Source organism: Sceloporus occidentalis, unplaced genomic scaffold (genome assembly GCF_023333645.1).
Source record: "Sceloporus occidentalis isolate IW3139 unplaced genomic scaffold, rSceOcc1.0.p SCAF_20, whole genome shotgun sequence".
Classification (NCBI taxonomy): Eukaryota; Metazoa; Chordata; class Lepidosauria; order Squamata; family Phrynosomatidae; genus Sceloporus; species Sceloporus occidentalis.
Window position 1 is genome coordinate 3,555,001 of NW_028317000.1, and position 23,568 is coordinate 3,578,568.

A 23,568-nucleotide genomic window follows, 5' to 3' on the forward strand; every position below is an offset into this window, starting at 1 on the left:
TGTGAACTCACTTACCTGTTATATACAATCTGTATACAAAACCGCCGGTCCTAAGGCCATCTCTCGGTCCATATATAACCACCTGTTTATCCACCTGATAAAAACCGCTTATCCACAATCTTCTTTCTCAGCGATCCCCAAATTTAGAGCCTTCCAGGTGTTTTGGACTACAGCTCCCAGAATCCCAGGCCATTGGCCAAAACGGCTGAGGCTTCTGGGCCTTGAAGTCCGAAAACCTAGATTTGGAACATCGTCCATTCACATTTAGGGCTTCGGCGGATTTAATTATTTGCATTAAATATGTTTTCTCTATTAATCTCTAAGCCCTCCAGCACAATTCTGCCGGAAATTGACCATAGAGTTGCACTGGAAGACCTAGAGATTCCTAGAGAAGACACCTCTCTAGGCATTTGTAGGTCCTCCAGCCTGAGTCTATGGTCAAATTCTGGCAGATGTTGACTATAGAGTTATGCTGGAGGAGCTAGATATTGCTAGAGGTGTCCTCTCAGATTAAAAGTTATACTGTACACAATAATCTCTGTCATCTATGTTCAGAGTCTTCCGTCAGTCTGCAAAACCAATTACCTAAAATCATTTCCATCTATCTGCGATCATCTTATCTGTCTATAGTCAGCTATCTATTGATCTGTCTGGAATCATCCATCCATCTACCTATCTATATATAAAATGATCAGTGCATTGTGTGTTCTTCCCCATGGATAACCTTTGCTGTCTTGCGCATGCTGTGAGGTTGTTTGGGGGCACATGTCCTAGTTTTCTTCTGTGAAACATTGGAGGGTTTGTTACCAAAAAGGTTGGGGGGGGAATACCTTTTTGGGAGGTAGAGGCTGATAGGTCTGGGCAACAAATATTGGGATGCGCAGCTTTGTATGCTTGATTATTGGGTGCAACTCCTCTGTCGGAAACACAGTTGTGTGTTTTTCTTTCCTCACATCTTCATCTCCTGCGCTTGAAAGAACATAGAGTTGTCCATCCATGTTTGTGGCTTTTGGTGGATTTGATTATTTGTGGGTTTGGTTAATATGTCCTCTCTAGGAATCTCTGGGTCCACCGAAGTTGACCATAGAGTTGTGCTGGAGAACCAACAAAAGACTTCTCTAGGCATTTGTGGGTCCTCCAGCATGACTCTGTGGTCAACCTCTGGCAGATGTTGGCCATAGAGTTGCACTGGAGGACCTGGAGGTATCTAGATTAATGCCCTTTTACAGATTGAAAGTTGTTTTGCTACTTTAGGAACATGAAATTTATTACATACATTACTTTGTTTAGCATAAAATTAAAATCTTTGGTGTATTAAAAGTACAGTGTATTCAGACTATAGTTGCAAACTTAACCTTTAAAACACTTTGTGAGGTTTTTGTTTTGTGGGGGCTTTTTTTGGGCTACAAATTAATATCACAATATTCAAAGCAGTTTATTCAGATTATAGTTAGCATTACTAAAAGAGGATTTAAGTTATTTTGCCTCTGTCGGTTCCATATTGTCAGGGCTTAATAGACTCATCCCTATAAATAAAAGGTGGATAAGTAAGAATTAATATTGGAAGTCGCCTTCAAAGATTTGGTGCCATCCTTCCCTTCAGCACCAGCTTCCTTTTGTTATCATCATGACAAAACCAAAGATGAATTTTCCAGTTTTCCATGGGGTTGTCCCTTGAGAGAGAGTGATTTACATTTACAAAGCTGTTGAATGGGACTCCAATGGATCCCCATCCCCAGGAAAAAGGCTCCCATTTGTGGGTGGATTTGGGTGAGTCAAGGGATCAAACCTTTATGGAGAGCCTTGGGTGGATTCCTGGTCCCTTAAAATCTGAGCTCACTAGGGTTTTGGTTGTTCGTGGAACAAGAAGTGTTTTGGATTTTGTAATAATGGGATATCTTGGAGATAGGGCCCAAGTCCAAACTGAAAATCATTTATGTTTCATGTCCCAAAGGACACACAAAAGTTGTGGCTATGTGGCCGTAAGTGTTCCCACTACGTTGTTTGCAGAAGGCAAGCGATGGTGTTGCATTGAGGACGAAAGTGTGGTATGTCGCACAAGTGTGGCACAAGTGTGGCATGACATCAGTGTGACCAGTGCGCTCCACTCCACTGCTTTGGTCAGGCCTCAGGCCTGACCAAAGCAGTGGAGTGGAGCGCACTGGTCACACTGGTGTCATGCCACACTTGTTCTGGGCACCACAAATTGAAGAAGGAGGTTGGTGCATGTCCCCAAAATGGTGAAGGTTCTGGAAACCATAAAGCCCTATGAGGAGAGACATATGAAGATGAGAAGAGAAGGGTAAGAGGGGACATGACAGCCCTGTTTAAGTATTTGAAGGGTGTCATGTTGAGGGGGGAGCAAGCTTGTTTTCTGCTGCTCCAGAGAATAGGACTGGGGAAAAGGCTATTGATGATAACAGCAGCACACTGGGATTTAGTCACTGGCTGGACTGGGACTAGTCCTGGAGCAGGGAGTAGCGTTTGTGTGTTGTTGTTGTGGTTATTGTTAGAGAGCCAGTGTGGTGTAGTGGTTTGATTACTGGACCACAACCCTGGTCCAAAACACATTTCAGACCACTTGAACAGTTCCAGCTCAGTGCTAGGGACTCCTGGGAATTGTAGTTTGGTGAGTCATTGAGCCTCCACTGTCAGAGAGAGCTCTGGGGCCACAACAGACTTCACTTCCCAGGATTCCCTAGCACTGAGCCAAAGTGGTCCCAAACTGGATTATTTCTGCAGTGTGTTTTGGACCTCAGGGTTCGAATTCACATTCAGCTATGAAACCCATTCTCTCGGCCTCAGGAGAAGGCAATGGCAAGCCTCTTCAGAAGAAATCTTGCCCAGAAAACCCCATAAGGTTCACCTTAGTACTCCCATTGAACACACATCATTGTCATCACCATTATTATTACTATTATTATTATTATTATTATTTCTAGGGGCTTTCTCTCTCGCTCTCTCCAAAGTAGCCCTCCCCACCATTTGTGCTTTGAATTGGCACGATCCAGAAGATGTTGTGCCAAAAAATGGGTTTACTGGCTTTGATTCCAGAGACATTTGTAGGTTTTACAAGCACTCCGTCTTCTTTCTCAATCGCTTGAGCTGCTGATGCTGAAACCGGTTTCTCTCTCTTTTTGTGTGTGTGTGTGTTTTAAATAGCCCCGACCTTTCCTTTTTTAATATTGCTTTATTAAATATGGGGCTAGTCTCCAATGAATTAGACCCAAGGCTGCCTCCTGGCCTTCCCAAGGCGTGCTTTCTGGGGTGTTTTTGTTAAAGTTGGCAGATGGTGGGAGCTTAATGCGGTTAAACAGACTGGGATTTAATCACTGGCCAAACTGGGAGCAGGCCTGGAGCAGGGAGGAGCGGCAGTTGGGTGTTTTAATCCAGAATACCGAACCTGTTGAGGTGGCAGATGGGTCTGGGATCGCCTCAAGGCTTCTCATGGAAGCGACCAGATCCTCTTGTCTTTACTATAGATTCAGTATTATTATTATTTTATGAAAAATGCCTTAAGTATGCCTCTGCAAACTACAAATCCCTGCATCCCACAGAACAGGGCTGTGTCAGTCAAAGGGGAATCATAGTACTGTTATGGCACTGGGCTTTTTAAGATGCCAAAGGGCTGCCTGTCGCAGACGCTGCGTGGCGATGCGGATTCCCCAAGAGGCCTCAGTGCCTTTGTTTGTGGGGTCCCTTTGAGCTGGTGTCCCCCTGAAATGCTAGCGCATTGCCCTGCCGTGGACATTAACGGGTTTTTAGGGCTTCTTCCTGTCGCACCCATGCGCCACAACGCTGCAAAAATGGCCTGGTTCCTTGGCTGCTTCAGCAGAACAAGGAGGGAGGGAAGGCGCATGGCTTGGCCTACGTCCTCCTCCTCGTTGTTCTATTTGGGGGTTTTCCACACTCATAGAGAGGTCCTTCACCCCTGACCCCAGTGAATATGGAGGGACCACTGTATATATATATATGTGTGTGTGTGTGTGTGTGTGTGATAAGTGGAGCCTATATGCACATGCGTGTGCACACATATACATATACACACGCATGAATACAGTGGTATATATACATACATACACACACATACATGTATATCATCTGTGTGTGTGGCTATCATATATATATATATATGGAGATCACATACACACACACACACACACACACACATATATAATGATGATAAGTGGAGTCTCCATCTTTGGAGGTCTTTAAACAAGGGCTGGGGGTCCCTCTGTCCCAAGGAGCGCTTGGAGCATGTCTTTCCGTATGGCAGAAGTGGGTTGGATCGGATGGACCCTTAGGATCCCTTCCAACTCTGTGGTTTCTATGCTAAAGATACGTTCTCCTTTGCTGTCCTTGGGGTTAAATGCCCCCCACCCACTCACGCACCTCCCAAATTCCCTGGGGCAAAGAAAGCAACAAGCCTCTGACCCCCAGGAATTTATAACCTTCATTTTCACCCAGGGAAGGGAAGGTTTTGTTGGTGTTGCCTTGGCCGAGTGGGGATTGGGATCGCGTTGATTTGGTGGGGTGGCCGTTTTTCCCTCTCTCTGCCCCTCCGCTGCGGGGCTTTTGAACAAGTGTTGCGCACCTGTCGAAATGGCAACAGGGCCTCCATGGCCTTCTGTGCCGTGCGGCTGTTGCCTATAACCACAGCTGGTCTGACAGACATCTTGGCCACCTCTCCTCCTAGCAGAGAATTAAAGAGCTCCAAAGGCAGGCCTAGGGGCCCTCTTGCTTTTCCTCCTTCCTTCCTTTCCTTCCCTTTCTTCCCTGACAGGAGGGCAATCCTTGCTCTCAGCACAATACAAAGGCTTCCTGCTTGTTTGTCATGCATTCAGCCCCACAATGTCTGCATTTAAACTTTAAATCTTTGCCCAGGGTGAGTTCAGCTAAGGGCCAGCCTCCTTCTCTTTCCCATCCCTTTGTTTGATTTTAGGTGTCCATTTCCTGCCAGGTGGAGGGACCCTTTGGAATGGCAGTGCCCCTTAAGCCTTCTCTCCCCCCCCCCCCCTTTGGCATAAGTGGGCAACCCCTGAAATCCCACAAAAAGGCCATTTGGGTCTCTCCAGATGCATTTACTTTTTCTCCCTTCCCTCACGTATTGCAAGGAGTTGGGGTCCCTGTGATTCATAGAGCGGTGGGGTTCAAGGGGGTCCCAGGGGTCATTTAGTTCTGCCCATGGCTGCTGTGTCCCTGAGAGGTGGCTGTCCACTTCTTGATCAGAAATGAAGCCTTCCGCCATCTTCTCAAGTACTCCTTTCCGCTCCCTGAGAAGTTCTTCCTGATGTTTATCTGACATCTCCTTCCTTTTAATATGAATCCAGCAACTCAGGTCTCTGGAGCAGCAGAAAGCAAGCTTGCTCCTTTTTCTGCTTCATCACCATCGTGTGTAGAGCTTTGAATGTTGGGACTCCTCTGGTTTGAATCCCCGCCTGACCTACAAGGTGAGAAGCCAGTGCGGTGTAGTGGTCTAAGTGTTAGACTAGGGCTTTGGAGACCAGGGCCTGAATCTTGCCTCAGCCATATAAACCCACTGGGTAACCTTGGGCAAGTCCTGCTCTGAACAAGTCTTGCCAAGGAAACCTTAGGATAGGTTCGCTTCAGGGTTGCCATAAGTAAGAAGGGTACACAACAACAACAACCAGACCTTTCGGCAGTGCCAACCTGCCTCTGGGTGGCTGGCAAGAGAGGATTTCTCTCCCTGGAGGGAAGCCAGAGGCTTGCCAAGGGTTGTGCATCGTGTCTGGGAGTATTGGGGGGGGGGCGGAGGAGGGCTGCACCCCAAAGGCAGGCCTGGCATCCCTTCCTCTTGCCCTGCCCTATGGGAGCCCAGGCTGAAGGAACCAGGGCAGCTGCTGGGTGCCTTGTTTTTCTCCGTCTCCTTCCATCCTCCTTTCCCTTCTTCTTCCCCTCCCATCGCAGCAGCTGTCTCTTCCTTTGAGCCCTGACCCCCCTTCCTTCATGCTCAGGCTGGGAAACTGACGAATGAGGCCTCCTGAGAAGCTTGACCAAAGGCCTCCAAAGGCCTCCTTGTTGCCCTCCTACTGGCTCTCTTGCCCTCTCCTTTCTCTTCTTCCCCAACCAGCCTGGCCTTTGCTCCCTGGGCCTCCGACAAAACTTCCGGCATCAGGTCAGTCTTGCATTTTATATATACACATACACACACAGACACATATATATGCCTTGTCTATTTTTGGCAGGTCCCTGCCCCTGCCATAAAAGCCATCCATCCTCCCCTCCATTGCCTCCTTTTTGCAGGAAATTTCTTCCCAGCTGCTTTGAGATCTGGGAAACTTTGGTTCCACCCCAAAAAGCTCTGCCCCGCTCTTTCCCTCTCTTAGGCCTTTTTAGATTTTATGCCACTGCACCAGAAAACCTTTACACGCTTAATCTTGTGTGTGAAATGGCTTATGAAGCATGACCATTTCTTAACAACCAAACCTCAGGTGGGTCAGGTGGGTCAGAATGAGGTCCCATCTAGTCCCCCCACATCCCTCCAGTATCCTTCCTTTTCCCCCAGTCTGGGGCCCTGTGGAAACCCACGGCCAGGCTGGGGGTTCTGCAGACCCTTCCCTGTTTGCATTTCACATCAGGTATTCCTCAGGTGCACTGCCCCGGAACATGGAGGCTCCATTGCGCTCATCTAAATGGTGGGTGGCCGCTCTGTGTAGGCCTTTGTTGTTGTTACATGCCACCTTCTGGTCATTTCCGACTTACAGTGACCCTAAGGCAAACCTATCATGGGGTTTTCTTGGCAAGTTTCTTCAGAAGGGGTTCCCCATTGCCTTCCCTCTGAGGCTGAGAGCGTGCGACTTGCTCAAGGTGGGTTTCATGGCCAAGCTGGGAATCCAAACCTGGTCTCCAGAGTCATAGTCCAACACTCAAACCACTCAAACCATACCTTCCAACATTTCACAGATAAAACCCAAACATTGTGGCCAAGTAACACCAGAAATGGTCAAGGTGGCAAACGTTATGAATGAGGAAGAAGAGGCAAGCCAGCAGAGGCTGCAGCACTTTGCTTTTGCCTGAGCCTCCTGGGAAGAGCCAGATTCTGCCCTTTTCCCTTACTGCATTAATAGAGTGCATTAATGTACTTTGTACACTTTGAAAAAGTGGGAGGAAGAGGAGAGAGAAACCAGAGTAGCTGGGAAAGTAGGAAGGAAGAGGATTAGTTGGGACTGGAGGGAATGCAGGACTTGGAGGCCATTTTGTAGGAACAAAACCAGGCTTTCAATGGAGCTAGGTGTGCATTGCAAATGCAACCCCCCAAATGCTCTTAGCTTTTGTGAAGAGAGGTTCATCCCTCCCTTCGTGGCTGAACCTAATCCTTTTTGCATCACACACCATTGTCATTTCTGTCAGCTTCCCTTCCAACAAGAAGCAGTGTGTCCTGTAGCTTCATTTTGGGAGAATGGGGAGGGGAAAGGAATGTATTTGAGGAATTTGCCTTGAGTTGGTTTTTTTTTTTTTTTTTGGCTTCCCTCCTTTCTCTTCCTCCCCCTTCCCTTTGGTCTTTCTTTCTTTTTTAGCTTTAAGAGGAAAAAAACTCTTTTGCAGGAAGATGCCTCTTGTTTGGAGAGAAATAAAGCTATCTCTCTAAACTCACCCTCCTTTTTCCTTATTTCAAAACAGCACTCTTTAAATACATCAAACAAACAAAACATGGAGAAGAGTTAGCCTGGAAGAACAGCAGCCACATCTCTATAGGACTTGCTGAGCCAAAGAAATAACAGAGTATTATAGCCTTCCCTGACTTCAATTGCCTTAGAAGCCCAGTTGCTATAGTTTTCCAAATTTAGAAGAGGTCTCCATAATAAGCTTTATTGTTTTGAATTTTCTTTCTTGAGGGGATACATGCGTGTGAGTCTTCGGCTGAGCAAAAAGCACTTTGCTTTTGTGGGATTTCTCATTGGCATGGGTTTGGATTTGAAACCAAAGCGGGGACCTAAGTTCTGTCTTGCTCCAATCATATCCTCCTTTGCATGAATGTTACCAAGATGCATCCTGGCAAGTCCATTCAGAGTGGCAGGAAATATATCCTCTCGATGAATGCTGAACCCTGAAACCTTTTCTCCTATTATTTGTCTCTGTTTGTGTGTGAGGGGACTTAGATGGCCATTGGAATCCCTTCCAACCCATGTATTCTGTGATTCTGTGTGTGAATGCAAGTCCCATGTTAGACTTTGGCTGGTGGGAAGGAATATCAAATGCTGTGGGACTTGGTCCATGCACTTTCAGTTTATCCCTTACAAATTGCACCCATTTTTTGTGAAAGGACTCCTAACTCTGAGGCAAAGCTTGCAGAAACTTTGAGGTTCAGTTCTTTGTAGTTTCCTCTTTAGAATAGCTGTAAAGTCCTGGAAGGCCCCTGCAGCCAGTCAGAGCAGATGAGAATGAACCGTGAGACCAAAGATCTGACTTGAAGCAAGCCACCTTCTGTGGATATATCACAATATTTCTTTTCTCTCCCACATTGCTCTCTAGATCTTTCTGGACTCTCCACCATGGGTGACATGAAGACCCCGGATTTTGATGACCTCTTGGCCGCTTTTGACATTCCAGACATCGACACCAATGAGGCCATCCACTCCGGCCACGAGGAGTCAGAAGCCCACATCAAGCCCATCCCAGTCGAGGCGGTGGTCCCGGAGCATGCCCTTCCACATGCCGACATCACCACAGTCAGCGTCATTGTGAAGAACACAGTCTGCCCTGAGCAGCTGGACCCTGTGGACGGGCGGGTCAAGGACTCCCATGCTGTTGGCCCCCGCCTGCTGCAGAATGGGTTTGCTGCCCCCGAGGCACCCCACGCTTCCCCTGTCCACCCAGTGGAAGCAGTGCCCCCTGCCAATGGGGAGTGCTGGGCACCAAAAGAGAAGGGGACCAAAAGTATCGATCTCTTCTCACACTTTAGCCCTGACCCTCAGGAGGACGATAATGGGGAGGCCAACCTCATCGACCAGCCACGCGAGTCCAAGCCCAAAGACAAGACCCTCTCGGTGCCTTCCCTCTCCCCACCCCCCGTGCTTTCTGCCGCCCCACCATTAGAGTGCCATGAACCTGTCCGGGAATGTGCTGGGCCACTTGCTTTGGCCTTCCCTCCGCCATTTGACGCCTGCCCAACCGGTGGACCGGGTCTTCCTCTCGGCTCTCCTCCACCCCCACTGCCCCCTCCAGCCATCAAGCAGGAGTCTGATTGTGAGACACCCTGCCGGGGAGCCAGTCCATTAGACCGTCCCAAATCGGGCTCCATTTGCTATTCTGCAGACAATTCTCACATGGCGCCATGGCCTGCTCCAGAAGCCAACCTTGGCGGGTCCACCAGCAGCGACCCTGAAATCAAGCGCTCTCCCTCAAGCCCTCAAAATAAGCTCCTCAAAAGCCCTCCACTGACAGAAGCCAACCCTGGGGCCTCGGCCTCACCAAAACCTCCTTCCAATAATGGTGGGGCCTTGAAAGAAGAGCCTGCGGACAACCTTCTGCAGGGCTGCCCACCAGCTGCGTCCGGTGAGGAGGAAGAGGAAGTAGAGGAGGAGGTGGAGGAAAATGAAGATGAGAGCACTGGGTCCCCCTCATCTGGTTCTTCACGGCCCCTCAAGGTGCGGATCAAGACCATCAAGACCTCAACCGGCAGCATCACCAGGACAGTAACGAGGGTCTCTTCCGATTCAGACCCCGGAGCTGCCAAGCCGCCTTCAGAGACTGATTCTCTGGAGGTGCCCACCACCATCAGTGAGGAATCTGCACTCCCTCCTGTAATGGAGAAGGAAGAGGCTGCCATGGAGTCCCCCAGCCCGAAAACGGTGGCTGCCAGTCCCTTGAAGGTCATTGAGGGGCCCAAAGTCGTCAGTGTGCAGTTAGGCGATGGGACCAAGATCAAAGGGACGGTGCTGCCCGTCTCCACCATCCAGAACGCCAGCAGCGCCATGCTGATGGCCGCCAGTGTGGCTCAGCAGAAAGCAGTGGTGCTGCCAAGCAAGGCCGTAGCCAAGAATATCATTAGCTTGGTCCCCCAGGCCCTCCCCAAAGTGTCCGAGGCCCGAATGGCAACGGGGCAGCAGACGGTGGTCACCACGCCTGCCAACCAGAAGGTCAATGGCACCACGGTTGTGGTGATGCAACCCCAGAAGTCCTTGCCTGCCATCGCTGGGACGGTCATCTCCCGCAGCCAATCCAGCCTGGTGGAGGCCTTTAACAAGATCCTGAACAGCAAGAACCTCCTGCCCACCTACAAGCCCAACCTGGCCCCGCCAGCAGACTCCAGCCTCTCCCTGCCACCCCTGGGCTACCGCTGCCTGGAGTGCGGGGACGCCTTCGCCTTGGAGAAGAGCCTGGCCCGGCACTACGACCGTCGCAGCATGAGGATCGAGGTGACCTGCAACCATTGCACCAAGCGTCTGGTCTTCTTCAACAAGTGCAGCCTCCTCCTCCATGCCCGCGAGCACAAGGACAAAGGGCTGGTCATGCAGTGCTCCCACCTGGTCATGCGCCCCATCGCCCTGGACCAGATGATTGGGCAGCCTGACATCACCCCACTGGTCTCCTTGGCCTCCCTCAACCCCAGCAAAGTGGCCACGGCAGCTTCAGCCGCCATGATGCAGGAGGCCATGGCTGCTGCTGCCGCTGCTGCCACCACAGCCGCCACCACCAACGGGGGATCCTCTCAGGACTTGCCCGTCTTACCTTTGAACGGTGGCACTGAGTCGACGACCACCAACTCGTGCCAATGTCTGGAGTGCAAGGAACAGTGTAAGGATAAGGCGGGCCTGGCCGCCCACTTCCAGCTGATCACCGGTTCCACCTCCACGGTATGAATGTGCACAATATGGCAGGTTCTGGGTCTGAAAAGATGGGCTGGATCTGGTGGGGCAGGGAGCCATCTCAGAGCTTGGTCAGAAAGGGCTACAGTCAGTGTTGATCTCCATAAATAGCCATATTTTGAGTATTTCTGGATGGATAGTGAGGGCGTGACAAAATCATATTTCCAATGTTAAGAAGATAATCTGAAACAGCAGCTACTCCTTTGACCCTCTGCATGTTGTATGTCTGCTCCCAGCATTCCTCACTCTTGGCTACGTTGGCTGTCAGGGCTGCTGGGAGTTGTAGAAGTGGAACAAAACCTTAACACCATGAAATTCTTCCTTTTTTTAAACGAGTGATGTGTTTCGTAGGTCAGGGAAAATGCTGTAAATGTACTGTATTTCAAAGAGGATTTTGCCAAAGTCTCCCATGACATTCTTGGTTAAAGTGGACTTAGAGACTGCTACTATTGGGTGACTTTGTTATTGGTCCAGAGGTGGTGCAATGCAACCATCTTAAAACATCTTGAATAGATGACATTTAGAAGATGGAGACTAGAACATGAACCCACGGAATCAAATGAAGAGAGATTCTGCCTAACCATTCGGAAGAACCTGCTTGTGAGATCTGTTTGGGAGTGCAATAGGTTGCCTTGGATGATGGTAGTCAGTAGTCTTCCAACACAATTGTAGGCCCTCTTTTTAGCAAACCAAGGGACTTGAATTTTCTGGGGTTCTGTGAGGGTACTGAATTAATGCTCTGGTTGTGCCTTGTACACCCCCCTCTCTTCTCACCCCTCTCAATCCATGACCGGGAACGAATTAACAGCCTCTGCCCCTTCCCTTTGCTTTCCTTTCCTGGAAAAGGTATGCAGCTCCTGCCCCATGATCATGCCCAACCGCTGCAGCTTCAGCGCTCACCAGCGCATGCACAAGAACCGCCCGCCTCACGTGTGTCCAGAGTGCGGGGGCAACTTCCTCCTGGCCAACTTTGAGACTCACCTAAAGGAAGCTTGCCTCCACTTCTCCCGAAGGATAGGCTACAGGTGAGAGGAACAAATCACCATGTTTTGTTTTGTTTTTTCGTTCAGCGCCTGCATGGGGCGTGGGTTGGGTTGGTGTAGTAATTTAGATGGCATAGGAATTTGAACCCAGACTCCTCAGCACACCCCACAAGGAGAGTCTGTGGCAGATGTTTTGCATTTGTGCCTCTGTGCCACCCTGAGCACACTGATCTCATCACATTCTGGAAACTTAAACAGTCAGGCTTAGTTAGCTCTTGGGTGGGAGACCCCCAGGGGTTGAGAGAGTCCTACCTAAAATTCTAGAGATCCACTGCCAGCCAGTGTTTCAACAATCTGCCACCCTGAACACATACCAGTATCAGTCAGATGTTGACTGCTGAGTAGGGTTGCGCCCCATTAATCCCAATGAAGGAAGACCTGGGGTCTGCAGGTTGGCCTAGGGAAAGGACTCTGCAGGAAACCCCAAAGGGCCACAGCTGCCAGAGCGAATGCTGGTGGAATGGATGGCTAGGAATGCTGGGCACTGCAATCCAAAAACCTTTGTAATCTGGCTGGAAGAAACCTTTTTGCCCATGTCCTTCCTTTTTGTTCTCTTATGGGTTTGGGAAAAAGGGGGGAGTCTGAAGATCCAGTCCATTTGGAACCAAGGGCAGGCAGCTCCTCTCTCCCTTTCCATCTCCAGGCTGTTGGGAGTTGCAGTCCATGTAGCTAGATATGATTCACATCTTTTGAGGAAGCTGTGGGCGTGTGTGTTTGTATTTGGCTTGGGACACAGAAATGGCTGCACTGGACAGGGAATTCTGAGAGCTGGGTCCACCCCAGAAAAGAAATAATTTCCAAACTGGTTAATGTGAAGCAAGTGCAACGTTGTCCAGATATTGTTTTGGGGAGGGAGGGGGGTTATCTGTGGAGCCCAGTAGCTACTGTATATGGGAGCCTAACCTCTTCCCTCCCTCTGGTTCTTCAGGTGTCCGAGCTGCTCGGTTGTGTTTGGAGGGGTCAACTCCATCAAGTCCCACATCCAGACTTCCCACTGCGAGGTTTTCCACAAGTGCCCCATCTGCCCCATGGCGTTCAAGTCGGCACCCAGTGCCCATGCCCACATTTACACCCAGCACCCCGGCTTCAGCAACCAGCAGTCCAAGTAAGGAAGCCACAGCTCTGGGTCTGTGTTTGTGTGTGTTTTCCACTGTCTCCTATGAATTCCTGGGTGACATGAAGGAAGTGCCATTATTTCCCCCCCAATGTGTTAGAATTCATTGGCATCACTCTTTGGAAGAGAATTTGGGGAGCATCTTCATTAGCTGGTGTCGGATCTTACGGGGTGGCAGGTGCTAGCCAGGATGGCTTTGGAGAGAGCAAGCACAGTCTTGTAGAAGAAATCGGGCCTTTGATGGCTGTTGGTTATGTGGCTTAGTGGAACTTCCCTGGTCAGAAGCAGTCTTATCTCTAAACACCAGTGGTTGGAGAGCAGCCATGAGGCATTTCACAAGGGAAAGTACCAGCCGGGCTCAGCATGATGGGGAAGACTGGAGGATGCGCTCATGAATGGAGCGCACTCTCCCTTTCCTTCCCCTTGGAGCCTAGAGCACCATGTCTTTATAGTCTCTCCTTCACACCACTAAGAATCAGCAGCAGCAGTCAACAACGTTGTCCGTGGGGCTTGCAAGCTGTTGGTGGGAGGAAGTTTGGGGGCAGAACACAAGGGCAAGAGTGGTGGCAAACCCCCACTGAACAAATCTCGCAAGAAAACCCTATGATACGGTCAGCTTAAAGTCAGCACTAGTCAGGAACGACTTGAAGGCATACAACCACTGCCACAACTTTACTTTTTAATCTGGGTGTTTGCTTTCTCCAGGATGATCTACAAATGTGCAATGTGTGATACGGTCTTCACCCACAAGCCCCTGCTCTCCTCCCACTTCGACCAGCACCTGCTCAACCAGAGAGTGAGCGTCTTCAAGTGCCCAGACTGCCCCCTCCTCTTCGCCCAGAAGCGGACGATGCTGGAGCATCTCAAGGTGAGACATCTTTGGCTGATACAGCCAGTTCCCAGAGGTGAGAAAAAAGCGGGTAGCCTTTGCCCCTTCTGGTTCCATGCTCTTTTCTCTTTCCCTTTTCCTCTCCTTGAAAATAGATAGCACCAGCCATTACCCCATCTTTAGAAAGTTCACACTACTTCCTTACTTAAGAAGGGCCATCTTGAGCACGTTGGATACCTGTATTCAAAGCCCTGTTGAGTTCAGTGTGAGAGCTCATCTGAGGCAAAAGCAACATCTCATAGAACCATATTGTGTTGTGGTGGGATCCCCAGATAACAACTGGTGGAGCTTTCTTTGTGTTTGTGAGGACCAGTGGGTGCCTTTTCAGATCTTTCCAAATAGCAATGTGTGATTGCCTCCTCACCATTTTTCACCCCACCCTCAATCCAGGCTCTAGCTGCTGCTTTATTTCATGTGCACAAACCCCATTCCTTCCTGATTAAAGCCTTTAGGGAGGAGTGAAGTGAGTGGGTAGGGAAGGAAGGCATCATGAACTGACCAAGGCACCCCTTCTTCCTCCCCTTTCTTGACACCCAAAGAACACCCACCAGCCCCAGAAACCCAAAGAAGACCCAGTCAAGAAGATGCCTGCCACCCCCACCACCCCAACTCTCACCCCGAAGCAAGAGCCAGCTGAAGAGCCCCCTCCGCCGCCCCCGCCTCCCCCCACCACCAAAACCTCAGACTCCTCGCCCTCTTCCTCCTCCGAAGACGAGGACCCTCCCAGCTCCCCCGAGGTGCGCAAGGGCAAGCGGGCCCGCTTCCAGCAGCGGAGGGCCGGGGCAGCAGGGCGCTCGCGGAGCAATGGCTGGACCTGCGGCATCTGCCACTCTTGGTTCCCTGAGCGGGACGAGTACGTCGTCCACATGAAGAAAGTCCATGGGAAGGTGAGTGAGGGGCTTGGCAGGCATGGGGGGAGTGTGGCAAGGGAAGCCCCTGAATGAAGCCCCCGACCATCCAGAGAAAGAAATCTTAACAAATCTGCCAAAATGGTGGCCGTGTCACTTCAGGTACACTGCAGCATGGCAGTAATGCCCAACAGTTAGGCACAGGGGGAAAAATCATTCTCCCTGTCCCCTGCACAGTTTCTCACCCCTGCCTCTAAGACCCATACCCACCCGCTGGGGAAAATTTTTACTCTTAAATGCCCTCTAGCGAACATCTGGGCCATTTTCACCATGTTTTTAGCATTTCCCAGGACCAAGAGAGGCTTTTTTTAAAAACAGCAGTAAGTGAGTGGAAGTCCTGTTTCAAAAAAAAAGGTATCTCCTGGGCTTAAATTGACCCGGGGTGCCAAAATTGTGACCAAAGGTTCCCCCCCCCCCATGTTCCTGTAGTAGGCATTTTGGGGCAATTTGGCTGGGGGGCTGAGGACAACATGATGCCCGAGGCCTTCGAAGGACTGACCCCTGCAACGGATTTGTCAGGCTATGAGGGGGTGAGTTATGACATGAGATTGAGATGCAGTTTGCTCCCTCTGGGACACTTCTCTCCCTCCGCAGTGCGTGAAGAAGTTCCCCTGCCACCTTTGCGAACGCTCCTTCTGCTCGGCTCCCAGCCTCCGGAGGCACGTCCGCGTGAACCACGAGGGCATCAAGCGCGTCTACCCCTGCAGGTATGGAGCCTTCCCCAATTGCCAAGGGTTATCTGGGCTGTTGTGCTGACAAATATCTCATAGCTCAAATCCAGAAATGGCTCCACATACCTCCTGCCATTTGGCTTCAGAACCGGCCGTTTTTGGGGTGCATTTGCTTTTCTGCGTGGAGTCCACCATCCTGGTTTCCAGGTTCCACTGGGCCAGCTGTAATTCAATATTGCAAACACAGCTGTGGCCTTTAAATCTCTTAATATGTATTTTTAACAGCAGTGCAAATTATACCTTGGATCTGACACATCTGCACTGTCTCAAATGTCCCATGCATCCCATGAGCTGCCAGTGCAGGGCATGGACTTCAGGACTCTTCTGCCTGTGCTGCTCAGTATTTCTGAAACCCTAAATAAATAAAAAATTACAAAATGGAAGCAAACACAGGGCAGAAATTACGCTGCAAAGCATTTACACTTTTGTCGTTGTTGAGCCTTCAAGTCGATTCTAACTTATGGTGAAAGGGCCCCATTGCGAACCCATTACAGGGGTTTTCTTGTTCAGGTTTTGTTCAGTAGGGGGGTTTGCCCTAGTGAGGATTCGAACTGGTCTCCAGAGCCGTAAGCCCAATGTTCAAACCACTACATAACGTTGGCTTTGTTCCCTCCTGTGGACACAACTGAAAACCCTGCAATCCTGTTCAATATTTTATTACAGTTATTGTTATGTTGTAATTATTATATTGCTTTGGTTCAAGGAGGGAGGAGATAGTGGTATTTTATTGTATTGTATGGGTTTTGTTAATGTAAGCCACCTCGATCTTGTTGGAGAGGCAGGGTAGAAATAATAATAATAATAATTATTATTATTATTATTAAGATGAAAAGGAACCGATCTTTGTCCCTGGCCTCTGCAGCACCTCTCCATCCCTCTTCCTCTCTTTCTGAACTCAGCCAGCAAGTCCTGCCCCTTCCTTAGGTTTTCCTCGCCCACTAGGCCATGTTGAATCTTTTCCTTCGTGGCACTTCATGATCGAGAAATATGTCTAACTGTGATTTCCAGGTTTGTCCGACGGCAGACACTTTTACACTTACGTAATACTCAATGACGTTCTGCGACATGTTTAAAAAAAGTCGGATCTTTCAATTTGGCCACCAAAATGGAAATTAAAAGAGGTGAAGAGAAAAACAAATCATCTCTGGATGCATTTTGGAAAAAGCTTTCAGGCATTCTCTAGAAGGTTCAAATTGTTTTTGTCTACTTATCCAAGACTTCCCTGCCCTGGTTGTTTCATTTCACATGCGTGCATTGGTAGTTTGGGATAAAAGTTCATTGAAACGTGTAGGAATCTGTCCCTATTTTCTCTGTGTTGTTTTTGCCTTTGGTTCCGAATGTGCTGTTGCCGAAGGAATGCCTAGGAACACATTCATTAAAAGTGTGGAGTGTGACTGCAAGAGAGCATGGCATCATGGTTTGAGCATTGGACTACGACTCTGGAGACCAGGATTCACAATCCCCAGTTGGTCATGGAAACCCAGTGGGTAACCTTTGGCAAATTGCACTCTCTCAGCCTCAAAGGGATGCAAAGCAACACACACACACACACCTGAACAAACCTTGCCAAGAAAACCCTTGATAGGTTTGCCGAAGTCAGAAACGACTCGAATGCACAAGTGAGTGCAAAGGGTCGCCTTTTCCAAACGCCCCTCCTCTGCTCCGTCTTTTTCGAAGTGACTTTCCTGGCTCTGCTTTTCACGGCTTCTCTTCCTGGCTCTCACCTGCAGGTACTGTACGGAAGGCAAGCGCACCTTCAGCAGCCGACTCATTCTGGAAAAACACATCCAGGTGCGTCACGGCATCAAAGTGACCGATGAGGCTCGGAGCCAAGAGATACTCCTCACCCGCACAGGCGCCAGGAACTCTCAGGTACAAGGGCCGTGTCGCGGAGACCCTTCCTCTGGTGCCAGGAGACCTGGGTCTCTGTGGGAAGGTGCCTCTTCAGTGGGGAAGCCCACCCAGACGCCCTGAGGCCTCTCTTGGGGTGCTCCAGTCCATTTTCCTTTCAAACACTTCTCCTAGGACACATTATGGGAAAAAACCTTTCCCCCCACTACTCAGAAGTCAGCTAGTTGGTGAGCATGTATGCCTTCAAGTCACCCATGGACTTGAACAACCCCATGAATTTTATGAGGTTTTCTTAGGCAAGGAGTTCCCAGAGGTGGACTGTCTTATGCCTCTGAAGCTTAGCCTGTATCACCTGACCTTTCTTGGTGGTCCCCTATCTAAGCATTAACTAGGACTGACCCTGCTTAGCTTCTTCATACAGGATCTCGTACCTTTAAGCTACTGTTCTTGTTATGCACCTTCAAGTCATTTCTAACTTACTATGACCCTAAGGCGAATCCATCATGGAGTTTTCTTGGCAGTATTTGTCCAGAGGAGGTTTGTCCTTGCCTTCCTCAGAGGCCGAGAGAGCGTGACTTGCCCAAGGTCTCTTTTGCTGAGTAGGAATTCAAACTCTGGTCTCCCAGTGTCTTAGTCCAAGACTCAAAACACAACACTATGCTGGCTCTCACTGTTTTTTTGTTACATGCCTTCAAGTCAACTCTGATTTATGGCAGCCCCATGAATCTCATAGGATTTGTGAAGTCGAAGGCTTTCACGACCGGCATCCATAGTTTTTTGTGGGTTTTTTGGGTTGTGTGCCTGGTTCTGGAAGAATTTATTCCTGACGTTTCGCCTGCATCTGTGGCTGGAGTTTGACTGTGGCTGACATATGCCAGCCACAGATGCTAACAAAATGTAAGGAATAAATTCCTCTAGAACCCACAATAAACTATTCATAGGATTTTCTTAGGTGAGGGAAACTCAAAGGTGATTTTGCCAGTTCCTCTGAAATAGAACCTACTACACGTGGTATTCCTTGGTGGTCCCCCATCCAAGTGCTAAACAAAGCTGACCTTGCTTAGATTCTGAGAGGATCTGGTACCTTCTGAGTATTTGTTGATCTGAAGCATTTGTGATGTTTTGGGGCATTGATCAGAAAGGAAGGAAAGGAGACAGATTCCCCCCCCTCCTTTTGGGGGATGACAACTTGCACAATCCCCAGCCAGTGTCGGCCATGGGACTTGCAGTCTAATTTATAACACGTTTTTACCAGAAGTGTTGTAGAAAAGCTGGCGTCCCGAGAGCTTTAAACATCGTTCCCTCCTTCCTCATGCTTTGCAGGCCTCAGGCAGGAAACGCAAGCTCTCCTCGGACGAAGGGGATTCCTGCAGCGAGGAGCCGGACAGCACCACCCCGCCTTCCAAGACCCCCAAGGGCGACCGGAAACTCCCCTACCACTGCCGCAAGTGTGGATACGTGGCCTCCTCGGCGGCCGACTTCCAGGAACACATTCCCCAGCACCGGACGGGCGAAAGCGCCCACCAGTGCCGAGAATGTGGGCTCTGCTTCACCTCCCAGGTCTCCCTGAACCGCCATCGCTTCATCACCCACAAGAAGAAACGGGGGGCAAGAGGTGAGCGGCAGGACTCCAGCCCCCGGGACCACCGAGAGGAGGGCTCCCCGATGCCGGGCGAAGGCAGGCTCTCCTGCACTGTCTGCGGAAAAGCCTTCGACACCGAGCTCAACCTCAAGACTCACTTCCGCACCCATGGGATGGCCTTCATCAAAGCCCGGCAGAACGTTGGGGCAGAAAACTAACCGTGCGGTCAGCTGGGAAAAGGGTGCAGACGAACTTGACTGGACTGATGGCCCCGGATTGGCAATGGTCACTCATAGGTAGATCCAGCGCCCAGACTGTGCCGGAAGGGTAATCCCCCTCTTCCTAAAACCAACTGAGTTAAAATTAAGCTGTGATTGTGGAGAGGAGTTTTCAGGGGTTGGACAGCTGGATGTGAGGGCCTTATTTATAACCTTCAATCCCCTTCCACTTCCTGGCTTCCTCCGAACCGAAGCCAGGTTTGGGATCGATTTCTTACTGCATTTGGCTCGGTGAAGCTTTCCAAAGGGCTTAAACAATTTCAGGGGGCCAATGGAAATACAGCGCACGGACTGGATGAGGCGAGGAGTCAGACCCTGAGCCTTGGAGGGTGAATCCAAAGGGGCTCCTGGCCACATGCCAATCGGGACATGGATCTCTCGCCCGGCCATTGCTCCTCATAGGGAAGGAGCCCAGGTGGCTTTGTTAATCACTGTAAGAGGCAGGAGTGCCTCAGTCATCCTTCCCCATCCCTTCCTTCCTTCCCTCCCTCCCTAACCAGGCACTAGGTTTGAGTGAGTCCCAGCCAGTCTTCCCCTTCAGATGGTTGTGGTTCAGTACTGACACGCGCTCTCTGTCTATATATTTTTCTTACCTAGCTTTCTCACAGATGATTGATTCCCTTGCTTCAAAAAAGTTGCTCTGGTCTCTGGTCTGTTCTCTCCTCTCGCCTTTTAAAGTCTTGTTTTTCTGTTTCCTCCATTTAATCCGAACCATGGGTTGTTTTCTTTCCTGGCTTGGAGTCATTGGTCTTTTCCCTCTTGACACTCTGGACCTTTCCAAGCCATCCCAAAGGTAGACACACATACACACACTTTGGTTTTGCCGGTCGCCCTAAGGACCCTTTCCTTGCTGTACCCCAACTTCTGCTATCTTTTTGAATGCATTCAAAGTTGCCCTTGTTAATGCCAATCCATCCTCACCCTCTTAACTATAGATTGATGGCTAGGCTGTATAGTATTCAGAAGGCTGGCTGGAGCAGAACTTGGGAAATTTTATTAGAGTGCACTACTCAGAATCCCCTCAGTAGGATTCTGGATATTGCAGTCCAAAAAACAAGAAAGAAAAAGATAAGGTTATGTTTGGATGCTTATATATTTTCTCTCCGCTTGCAATTTGGTTTAAGCGCCCAGATCCTGGGGCACATAGCAGTCTGCAGCGAAAGTCCCAAACCAAGCTCTGGGGAGTCCTTGCGCTCCTCCTCCAGAGGTTGCTGGACTCCAGTTCCCATTATCCCTCCTCACCACTGCCCCAGAACCACAGAGGCTGATGGGATTTGGAGTCTGACCACCCCTGGATAAATAGAACATCCTCACACACATGCACCAGCCTTTCTTGTTAGAAAGATTTGTCCATCTCTCATCATTTGGGAAAGTTATTTTTCTCCTCTTTTTGGAAGTAAAGCTCCCAAAATCCCCCACCGTGCTGTCTTGCGGCATGATGGGAGTTGCAGTTCTTTTCAACACTTGTTTAATGTCTGCAGTGCACATTTTTCTTCCAAGCGTAGAAGGTCTTACGAAACAGGGAGCGTTCCTGGGTGTCAAAACTTTGCCCTCCACTTTGGAGGGCATTTTTCTCAAAGGGGGTCATGATCCAGAGAGAATTTGGGGGTGCTCCTCTTTAGCAAAGCTATCAGAAGGAAACCTTGTGCCTGATTCATGCGCTGTCTTTTTCCGCCTTATGCCCCATCCGCACACTCTTGGCCAAATCATGCGTTGACAAACCCCACTTCCAGAGGGCTGTGTGTGCTTGTGTAGATATGTGTGTTTGCCTATCGCACTAACCCTCGTTAACCTATCATGCTTTCAATTCTTATTCCTTGTTTTCCCATCCGCTTCCCCACTATCACTTCCAGGATTGTGTCTCGCTCTCCGATTCCAAACAATTTCGGACTGATAAGCATTCCTAGATTACGAGACCAAGATCCAAAGGCATTGCAACCCGTTTCTCCTCCCCTTCCTTCTATTTCTATTTTATTTTATTTTTCTCCTAACCAATATAGGATCCCGAAGCTTCAGATTTGGATAAAAGGTTTGGGAAAAGGCTCTCCTTCTCTGCTTTTGAAATCATGTGCGAACGGGGAAGAAGGGTTACGAATCACTCCGGTTTGTACGCTTTTGTGGTGTTTGGTTTGGATCAGGATGGGAAAGGGATGCGACGTCGCTTTCTCTCTCTCATATTTGTGCGCACATCCTTATTTTAGTAACTTGAATTTTCTTTTTCTCTATTTTTTTGGACTCATCACTAATGCTTTATTAACCAAGCAGTTTTTTTTCCTTTGAAAAGAAATAATCTTGTAATATACTCTTTAAAAAAGAAAGAAATCCCAAGTTCGGCTTGTTGTTTTAACTTCTTCTTTTAGAAGACAAACACGGTGTCATTCTATCTTTTGGTCCTTTGGCATAAAGACCCTTTTCTCACCCCTCCTTGACTTGGAAAATGTTTGGGAAACGGATGGGACAAGAAGGGCAAGGCTTGTGCAGCTGGCCAGATGAGGTTGGACTACAACTCCCAGCAGCCCTTAGGTAGGGAATGCTAGGCGTTGTAGTCCAAGATCTGGAGCATGGATTAGAAAAGTGGAACAGGTGGATAAAGTTAAGCTAGGGCTTGGCAGGAGGAAGAAAGCTAATGAAATTTGCTTGCCCCTATTAAGACTTAATGCAATGTTCGTCCAGTCTGCACATTTCTAGCCTTTCAAATGGAGACCTTTGCACACCTAGAACTTGTCTCTTTGCTGCGTTCACATTCCCCGGGTGTCCCTTTGCCGGTCCCTTTTCTTTGGGTGTTGAAAGCGGATTTCTAAATGTTCAGCCGAAGTTTTAAGTTAGGGATGGAGACTGTGACGGGAGCCACACTCCAACAAGGTTTGAAGGGCCACTTCTTCCCAAACCCTGCCGTCGAAGGGCCACCTTTGAGGATGTGCATGGAACCGGACAATACCATTTTGGTCCCTAAAGGTCACAACACAAGAGACACAACACAAGAGACCAGAAAGGCCTTGGCCAACATGTGCCCCTTCCATCCCATTTCACAGGATGGGGAGAAGGAACAGCAAAATGGCTGCATTGCTTGAACTGAGAAAGAGTCATGTCATTTAATAGGCAAAACATTTGCGCAGTCTGATCAGTTGGAAGAGAGGAGATGGTGCCTTGGACGCTACTCTTTGTCCCGCTTGATAGACCCACTGAACCCAGGGGCTTATGGGTTGGTTTACTCATGGATGGAGCCATGTTGGCCGTGACTTAGCCTCCTTTCATCTGATCCAATGGTATTTTCAGCCAAATCCTCCTAGCTGAGGGTTTTGGCTTGCTGTGTAACCAACTTAAAACCACATAGCAAGGTTTGGGCTTCTGGTCCATATATCTGTGTCCTTTGGCGTTGTAATGCTCCCATAAAGCGGGTGGAGAAATGTGTGTTTTAAAAAGTGTAAATATTGTTTACTATATTGAATATTGAAATTTATCAGGGAAAGACAACTGCTTTGTAATGACAGATCACTCCATTCGCGACTCTTTTATTATACTCCTTCCCTCGCACGCACTCCAGTGCCTTTAGCTAACATGTTACACACACACACACATACACACATATATATATATTTGGAACTGGTCTTTAGTCACCCTGCTTTGATTTCTTAGGAATAAATTGGTTTTGTTGGCACATTTCTTCTGTCCTGCAGTGGCTAGACTCTGTAACCAGGGCTAAGTGTCACGGTCAGCTATTTGTGTGGGACAGAGACCCCAAAGTAGGAGGACAGGTTCAGGTGGTCATCTCTATCTTTAAGACAAATGTTTCCCATTTTGGCTAGTACCTGGCGGACCCCAAAATGTAAGAGAAGGGAGCTTGGTGGGTGGAAAAACCAATGACAGGTGGAATGCACTTTTTCCAAGCCATGCATCTCTGGATCTCTCCAAGGGGCTCTTGGTGCTGATGCGGTCACCCAACTCGACAAGGACACAGATGACCACTTGAAGAACAGGTAAGCAAGCTGTCCTTTTGCAAAGATATAGCTGTGTTAGTCTGTAAAGAGCTCTTGTAGCACCTTTGGGACTCATTGAAAGAAAGAAGTTGGCAGCATTGAGCTTTCCAAGACTTAACAGTTGCTTCACCAAACGCATCCGAGGAAGGGACCAAATGCATCTGCAGAAGCAGACTTTAGCCTAAAAAAGTCTATGCTTCCAACTTTTTTCTTTCAGTTAGTCTTTCTTTTTTAAAACATTTTTATTGATCTTTTATCTGTATAGACATACACTGTTTACTGACACAAGCCCATTCACAAACCTAACAAACCCTTTAAACATTGCCTTTCACAAACACCGACGTATCAAACACTAGTCGGTCATAC

At 49.0% G+C, this 23,568-nt stretch overlaps 1 protein-coding gene across 1 annotated transcript in view; it reads left to right on the forward strand.

Annotated features, from left to right (window-relative positions):
- LOC149301768 (zinc finger protein 687-like) overlaps nt 1–21,565 on the forward strand; it is a 23,282-nt gene extending 1,717 nt beyond the window's left edge. Inside the window, exons 2-9 of the mRNA XM_089483408.1 lie at nt 8,494–10,817; nt 11,676–11,854; nt 12,801–12,977; nt 13,692–13,854; nt 14,415–14,762; nt 15,378–15,484; nt 17,239–17,386; nt 18,689–21,565. Of these exons, the coding sequence (XP_089339534.1) occupies nt 8,514–10,817; nt 11,676–11,854; nt 12,801–12,977; nt 13,692–13,854; nt 14,415–14,762; nt 15,378–15,484; nt 17,239–17,386; nt 18,689–19,165 (3,903 nt within the window). The 5' untranslated portion in view covers nt 8,494–8,513 and the 3' untranslated portion in view covers nt 19,166–21,565. The remainder of the gene's footprint in view (nt 1–8,493; nt 10,818–11,675; nt 11,855–12,800; nt 12,978–13,691; nt 13,855–14,414; nt 14,763–15,377; nt 15,485–17,238; nt 17,387–18,688) is intronic.
- Nucleotides 21,566–23,568: the final 2,003 nt, after the last annotated feature.